Source organism: Neocloeon triangulifer, unplaced genomic scaffold (assembly GCF_031216515.1).
Source record: "Neocloeon triangulifer isolate White Clay Creek 2 clone unplaced genomic scaffold, ASM3121651v1 ptg000006l, whole genome shotgun sequence".
Taxonomy (NCBI): domain Eukaryota; kingdom Metazoa; phylum Arthropoda; class Insecta; order Ephemeroptera; family Baetidae; genus Neocloeon; species Neocloeon triangulifer.
Window position 1 is genome coordinate 3,585,254 of NW_026775549.1, and position 8,253 is coordinate 3,593,506.

At 31.9% G+C, this 8,253-nt stretch overlaps 1 protein-coding gene across 1 annotated transcript; it reads right to left on the reverse strand.

The window, feature by feature from the left end:
• Positions 1–1,172: 1,172 nt before the first annotated feature.
• Positions 1,173–1,812, reverse strand: LOC132194474 (thiosulfate sulfurtransferase/rhodanese-like domain-containing protein 3). Its single transcript, XM_059615773.1, has 3 exons — positions 1,615–1,812; positions 1,392–1,551; positions 1,173–1,321 (listed from the first exon to the last, which is right to left on the reverse strand). Exons 1-3 carry the CDS (start codon positions 1,748–1,750, stop codon positions 1,267–1,269), a joined length of 351 nt encoding a protein of 116 aa, XP_059471756.1. The 5' UTR covers positions 1,751–1,812; the 3' UTR covers positions 1,173–1,266.
• Between the last annotated feature and the right edge of the window lie 6,441 nt (positions 1,813–8,253).

The following is an 8,253-nucleotide window of genomic DNA, read 5'->3' on the forward strand; positions in this document are numbered from 1 at the left end:
TCTTATCTCGGTTTTATTTAAACTCGCGCAGTGCCGAGAACAATTGCCGCCGCTGTTATAAATTTTATCTCGCGTTTGTTATGCCATTGTGCCTGATTGGAGTCTTTTATTTTTTTACTACTTGGGCATTTATACAAATTGAGAGTGGATTGCATAAGGAAGCAGAGCAATAATTAGCTTTCTAAGGTCGGAAGGTTAATTTTTGTGGTGTTTTGCATTTCACTTTCTCGCGCGGTGGGCGGATTTTTGGCCGGCAGCTGCATTTGAATTATTTATATCAAAAGAATTCGGCCACGGCAGCGTCGAGTTGCTTGATTTATTTTTGTTAATCGATTACGTTTCAATTTCTAATCGATCCTCATTGTCAGATGAAATTTCGTGCAGCTGTGCTCCAGAATTGGTTCTGGAGGTGTTTTATTTCTCTATTGGCGATAAAACAGCTCGAAAGTGAAACCCTAGAATTATACAATACAACTGAAGATAAATAGCAATGTGAATTGCAATCATTCAAATAATTAATTGAGAGACGGTGTGGAAAAAAACTGCCAACGTAGACTAACTTTGGTCTATTCACATGTAATAAGTTTTTGTTTTAATTTAAATTCGCATTCAAGTAATTTTAGATCATTCCAATGAAAATAATTTAATTATCCTTAATATCCTTATTATTAGATAAATCTTTCATACACCTCAACAGTAATGAAAATATCGGAAAATATTAATCGATATTAATTATTAATGAAATTTATTAGTAAAAAGAAGAATAAATAATAATAATAATAATGATAAAAATTTATATAGAACATGTGTGTTCACTTGCACGTATATTTTTGCTCATTTGTGCTAATGTGCTCATCATAAAGTTTAAATATTTTAAAACGTTCAAAATTATCTCATTAAAAAAAAGCAATCCCATTAGTAGTAATGATTAACAATACTGCTATAAATTAAGGTCATGGAGATCAAGCAAACGTAATATTAATTAATTTTTAATTGTATTTAAGAAATAAGACCATTTTAAAGAAAAAATTAAATAAAAGATTAATATTAGTATTATTAGCAAGATAACAACAAAATTAAAAAAAAAAAAAAAAATATGCATAATTAATAAAAATGTAATTTGTGATATACTTTTAAAATGATACAAATTAAAAACATAAAAAAATAAAATAATACATTCTTATTTTAATGTTTATTGAAAATAGAAAACTTCTGTGAATCATTTTTTTTTTAATTTGTTGATTAATTTATTGTAAACTCTTATTTTTACTTCTGAGTTTTGGCCTGCCAGTCTAAAAATCCTCCAATGTAGTGCCTGGACCTACAACGATTAATCAATAGTGGCTTAAGAAGGTCAGCATGAAGATTTATGATTTTATGTTTCAACTCACTCTGCGAATCCGAGTTCGAGGGCTGCGTTCATCGCCCTGCGACTTCTGTTTCCACTGCGGCAGGAAAAGACGAGCGGCGCGTTTTTCAAAGGCGCGGCGCCGTCGTATTTCTTCTTGAACTCCTCGGGAGGTAAAAGCAGCGCCTCTTTTAGCTCTGGCACTAAATTTTCAATTGGGTCGGCCAATTAGGCGGACAATCACAATTTTCATATTTGCAACTCACGCGGAATGTGGATGCTGCCGGGCAGTTGGCCCGTCTCCTCGATCTCGTTGTGGTCGCGCACGTCCACCAGCACAATCTCGTCTTTGAGGGCCACGATGTCCTCATAGGTCAAGTCCACCTTGCGTTCGCCAGACATCCTTAAACAGCAAATGACTGGTCGCAAGCAGAGCTTTTTGTAAATGACACAGCAGAATTCGCGCAACTTTTTTACTCTATATCTTATCAAAGTTATCTCAGTTTGCTATACTCCTATAGTGATAAGAAAACTTGGCGACAGGTAAATTTTATGAATGAGAAGGCACTTACAAAATATAAAGAGAAAAAAAAATTTAAAAAAAAAATACTATAGAAGAGAAATTTAAAATTTTTCATTTCTTAAATTTATAATTTGGGGGTCCTTCAAAAGTTTAAAAATACAGATTACTTATTTAATAGATCTAATTTTCTCTTCAGTATGAAATTGAATTTTTTATAGATTAAAATAAATTTCTTAATGTTGCTGTTTTCAAAATGCGATAAAATTTCTATCAGTTCAATTCAGATTAATTTTTTTTTTATGTTTTATAATTATTAATAACATATCGATTGAAAATTTTGTCTCCTTCCAAATCAAAATTATTTTAATATACTTGGTGATCCAACTTCAATAGATATTGCTTTCAACTAATTGATATAGTTTTAACAAAACATAAATCGTCGAAGTTCTTTATAATTTGCATTAAAATTTAAGATTTTGTGATAGTCTTTTTTATTTATTTTGTTCTCATTATTTATTCCTTCCAATATGAGCACATAACATTTATGAAAGCATAAACTTTAAAAGAGCAATGAAGTTCAAAGGCGCAGTTAAAGAAAATGTTGCACACTTAGTTTCGTATTTGATATTGCTATTTAGCGAATGAATGAATCCAGCCACTGCAATACTGCATCTCTCAAAATGAAAAAGAAACTAGTCCGCATAAATATACGTGTTTTCTTTCTGGAGAACTTGATCCGGCTCTTTTATTTCCCACAAGCAGTTTTCAATCTGGGAGCACGTGTGGCCCCGAAAAGGTCCAATGGAGCTTTTAAACATTTGTTCCAATGTCGCCAAAAAGCATTGAGAAGAAAGAATGGCGCAGCATTTTATTTCCCTTTTTCACCCGAGAGCCACTTATTGAAAAAACAACGTCGACGGATTAGCCGGGGGAAAATCAAAATAAAAGAGTGAGAGCGAATGGGTGCGCACAATAAATAATAATTTCGTGCACACAAAGTGTCCGTCGCGGGGTCACGCCTAGTTAAAAACCTGTCTTACGTTAGAACCACGCGAATGTACTGAAAGGCGCCGAATGAATGACCATTAGAGATCACCGGACAAAGAGGGCCGCGCCGATCTGAATAAAAATAAATTCAACCGGCAGACTTGGATAATGTAGAGCAATCCAGGTGCGGACTGGTTTTGTTCCTTTTCCTTCGAATTTCTGCTGGCTGACACCCATTTAAAATGGGGTCGCAACGGGGCATTGAAAAAACTTAATGCGTCGCAGTGCACTGGCTTGATTTCACTGTGGACAACGGGGTTGTGATAAAAATTAAAAATATCATAGCATGTGATTTGGTTAATATTATTGTTCAAATTATTTACATTTAATTTATTTCTCAAATTTAGATTTCTTTTTAATGGAAGTTTAATTTTTTTTAATTGTTCATATGTTTTACTTTTTTTGTTTTATTTAACAAAACTTTGTCTATTAATTTAAATAAATACTTTTTAATAATAGAAGTTGCCAGCAAAATGTGTGCAATAAAATTTGAAACTTATTTATATAATGAACCAAATATTGAAAGATTACATGAGATTTTGAAATTACAATTAACTGATTGACGCTCTTCAGTAATTCATTTATAGTTGAATGTATATTAATATATTTTAGCATGATTATCATTAGAATTGCTTGAGGATAAATATGTTGGGATATTGATTATTTCAAAAATGTTAGTATATTTTAAATATGTAATAATCATCGTTAGCCATATTTAATTAAATATGAATCAAATATAGTCTAGTTATGTTATATTATATAAATTTAGTATTTAAAATTGGACCAAGATATAAAATTTTGCTTTCTTTCACTGCCCTCGTGAATTATTAAAATATGAATACCTGTGTGTAAGCTATTATACGCGTCGGGAATGCTCCCGGTCGCGGCACACAATTGAATGAAGCGTCGACGAACCAGTGAACTGGAACTGCTATTTATAATATTCCAACTACTCGCTGCTTTGCATACTGCCGCGGCGCACTGTATTATTCATTCGCGCGCATAAATCGAGCTGCATGTGCGCGCACCGCAAATCTCATTAGCATATACATGCAAATGAACCGTGTTTACACTCGACAGGTAATTTTTGGCAGCCACTCGTTTCGCAAACAAACACGAATCCTGCAAGCAAACAAAACTCGGCGTGATTTAGCGCTCCACTTTTGAGAACATGTCGATTGTGCAACAATCGGAGACTAATTGCCTTCTGACAATGTAATTCAAATCAAGCACACCTCTCGCGCGGTGACATCAGAATTCACTTGTACATATTGTCCTAACTGGTATGAATGAATGCAAAAGTGAAACTGTATGGCTGAAGTTTTGAGGGCAAAGAACTGCTGAAACGTTGAAAGTGGCAATTTTGATGATTTTTTTATATGGCTTTTCAACAATGAAATTTATGAAATTTCCACTAGCAGCACTTGCACTCTAATGGGCTAAAAAAATTATACAGCGTAAAATTGTTTAAACATTTGGAACAAATAATTTAATCAGAAGGTGGTAAAAAAATCTACTTGTTTTAGGCTTGTAATAATAAATTTTTTTCATGCATACAAAAATTATTAAAATTCTTTTATGGAAAATTCCAGTCTCGATGTGAATAAAAAATTTAACATAAAACACTTGCAATCTTATTTATAATCCACATCATTAAATTTCTATTGTTGGAAAGAAGCTTGAAGAATTTAAGTTGCAGTATGTAATTTGAAATTTTTATTACAAAATCTTCTCAACTTAGCATCGATTCAATGTGACTAAATAATCGACAACTAACAATAAGTAGTATAATTAGTATTATAGGGAAATGCAAAAAAAAATCAGCTAAATTTGCATAAATAAGAGAAGCTTAATTTTTTTTGATGTAAAATAAGATTCATAAATGTTTCAAATAAGTGTTCTTATAAAATTTAAATCATTTGAATCTTTTCATGAGAACAATGGCGTAAAGCTTAAAAATCGAGTCTTCAACAATAAAAGTCAATTATTCATAAAAAAAATAAACAGTGTTTATTTTGCTATTAATTATAAGATTGGAAAATGTAAAAGGATAACAATTTGAATGTTCATGGTAAGAATTTTAGGAAGAACCAGTGAGAACTAAAACTTCAAAAATTATTTAATCAAGATGCATTTTTTTTTTTACATTTCAAATTTAATAAAAAATTATTCTAAATTAAAATAATAAGTTAGTGACTCCAGTGAGAAACTACCGGTTGCATAATCTCTCAGTCAGCATTCAACTGAAACAAGGCGGATCAACAGCAGCGGCCAAGTGAGAGACAGAGGAGATAAGGCAACAAAAGAAAGAACTAACTAGTGTAGCAAGAAGTTTGTCGATTCGGCTGCAGCGAACGAGCGAAAGATCATTACCACGCGCTAAAAGAGATGCATATCTAGCGCTTATATATATTCGAAATAATAACAAGCGTGGTGCAACGCGCGTCCACTATACATATTTTATTCTCGGATTGCAATAAAAATTTAATTGAAAATTCCTGGCAGTGCAGCGCGACCGAGTAAATCATGCGGCTTTGCTCATTGTTTCTCCGATCGCCTAATAAATAACCCGCGAATGCAAAATAAACACTTGCCGCCGCAGTCGGTGCATGCATGAGTCAGGGGCGTACTTGAAGATAAGGAAAAGCATTACTTACCGCCGTAATTGGAATTGAACGGCGATCACGCGCAAGCGAAAAATATCGCTGGCGCCTAGCAGCCTCCGATATACTGGAAATTAATTAATCTCAATACATATCGCGTGCGGTAATTGGATTTTTACTAAATTTTGCAACAGATCTCCATTGTGTTTACGCGCCGCTTGCGTAAATTGCTCGATCAAGATTGGAAAATCTTTATCGCGGAAGTCACTTTCGATTCAGAAGTTTAAGAAAAACCACGGAGGTAATTAATTCCCAATTTTTTTTTTAATATGGAAGGTAACAATGATACTCAGCAAAGGATTATAATAAGTAAAAAATAAAATAAATTTATAAGATTTAACACATAAAATTTAATGTATGTTTATATCAGCAGGTAGCTGTTTGCTGTTAGAATGGAATTATTACAATAAAAAACTGAAATTTATCGTTTAAATAGATTCTAATTTTAATTAAATATTAATAAATTGTGATTAATTTTGATGGCAATTCTTTAAAAATATTTTCTAATGATTTTAGGTTCACGGATCATTGAAAAGTCACAAAAAATTTTTTTATTGATAAATTATAATTTAATAATCTTGTTTTATATTAAACCGCGAAAATAAGTAAAAACATACAAACTTAAGCAATCCAAGCCAATGTTAATTTTAGGTCTCACAATCAATCCTCCCAAGTCCCAAATATAGCTGATGGGTATTATATTTGCAAAAATAAGGACAAATCAACTAATCACGACTAGTGAAAACGTAATCAATCATTGCCATCGGAAATTTTAGGTCTCAGTCCTACCAAATATAGCTGATGGGTATTTTATTTGCAAATTTAAGGACAAATCAACTATTCACGACTAGTGAAAACGTGATCAATCATTGCCATCGGAATTTTTTGGTCTCAGTCCTACCAAATATTTTATTAGCAAAAAAATTCATTTGATATTGTTGTTATATTTTTATCGCTGAAAGTTAGTGAAAAAAAAATGTCTTCTTTGTTTAATTTAAAGATTTACTAATTTAATTTCTATACTCACATTGAGCTCTCAACGAAAACGAAAACCACTCATCTAGATTGCAAAATAATGTCCACCCATCTGATTGATTCAGAATATGAATAAAAGTTGTGACAAATTTTCATTTCAAATTCTCAATTATATTAAAATCAACAAATTTACAGTTATAAGCATTTTATTTGTTACTTTCACATTTAAAAATTTAATTCAAAAGGGTTTTCTCTAATTTTTTTCAATTTCCTGTACCATTTTCATCTCTTCCTTTTGTATCTCGAGTGTCGTCTCAATCGATTCAAATTTCATATACGTGTGTTTTATGCTCTACTGCCCCCAACACAAGTTGTTATTTTTATTGTCGTCCTCTGCCGCTTTAAATAATAAAAAATCTCTTCCTCGCTCAGTATCTCGCGCGCCGTCCGTGTTTCGAGAGAGGAGTAAGGTGGTTATAATAAAAGAGCGGGATTTGCATAAATTCCTGCTTGTCAGCGCGTTTGCCATTTCGAGCCACACGCGAGTTAACAAGGCAGATCACCCACATCTTCCTGAACAAATTTCGTAGGTTTGTAACAAGATAACTCAATGAATGGAATGCCCATAAATTGCGAGACTTCGAACCGACCTCTCTCCGCGCTTGATTTAAAACAAACTCCATTTGAATATGCACGCGCCCTGATACATAATAATATGGTGTCGAGCGAAAAACCTGTCCTCTTTAATAACCCTGGCGATTGATTCCGCTTTATTTGTTCCATTGAGTGTTTTATTGTATTTGTTCTGGTGCGTGAGAGGCGTCGTTTAATTGATCGAATTCATTCCTCCGCTTCTTCTTCTTCTCCGCCGGAGATAACAAATTTACGGCTTTCCACTCGGCTGCTCCTCGAATCGCAGCCATTTAAAAACAAGAGACAGCTTATCACTGGATTTATTAATTTTTCTTGGAATTTATTGCCGCATATTAAGTGCTGCGTTGATAATCAAAGCGTGGAAGGGAAACAAAGAAAAAAAACTTGGCTGATTGGGCTTCAATTAAAATGGTGGAACATTCTCTAAACAAACATAATATTATTTTCGTCATGATTTACATACAAAATTAAAAATTACTAAAAAAAAATTCATTTGTTCATTTTAAACAATCACGTAGTAATAATGGTAGAGTATAAAGCAGATATACACTATTAAATTTTTTATTTCTGCTATCGAATATTTAATATTTTATGCAAAAAATTATATAAACATTTACAATTTTCTCTTCATTAAAATTGTTATATTGTTTTAATGTTCTATTTTTAGATAATTTAAAATATTAATTATTTGTATGTCTTTTGGACTTTATTTGTGAAATGAAAAATATTTATTAAATATACATAGTATGTTGAAAATTAATCATTATTAATTAAATTCAATTTTCTTAAAAGAATCATAATTGACGTATTTAAAAATTGAAATGTTGATATTTATGCAAAAATATTTCCTCAAAAATTGTAGTGCATATCTTATGATATGATGTTGAACCCAGAAGGGTTAATAAATATGAAAAAATTAATTTTTCAATTAAATTAATGAGTGAATAATAAAAGGAAAGGGATGTGACAAATTTCACACAACAATTAGTTTTCTTACGCATTTCAACAAGTCTCTCTCCTGCAATTTACGTTAAATTAAATTA

Coding starts and splice junctions, on each gene's coding strand:
- LOC132194474 (XM_059615773.1), bottom strand. CDS start 1,750: ATGTCTGGCGAACGCAAGGTGGACTTGACCTATGAGGACATCGTGGCC. Junction 1,552..1,614: donor CGGCAGCATCCACATTCCGC/GTGAGTTGCAAA, acceptor TTGAAAATTTAG/TGCCAGAGCTAAAAGAGGCG. Junction 1,322..1,391: donor CTCGAACTCGGATTCGCAGA/GTGAGTTGAAAC, acceptor TAATCGTTGTAG/GTCCAGGCACTACATTGGAG.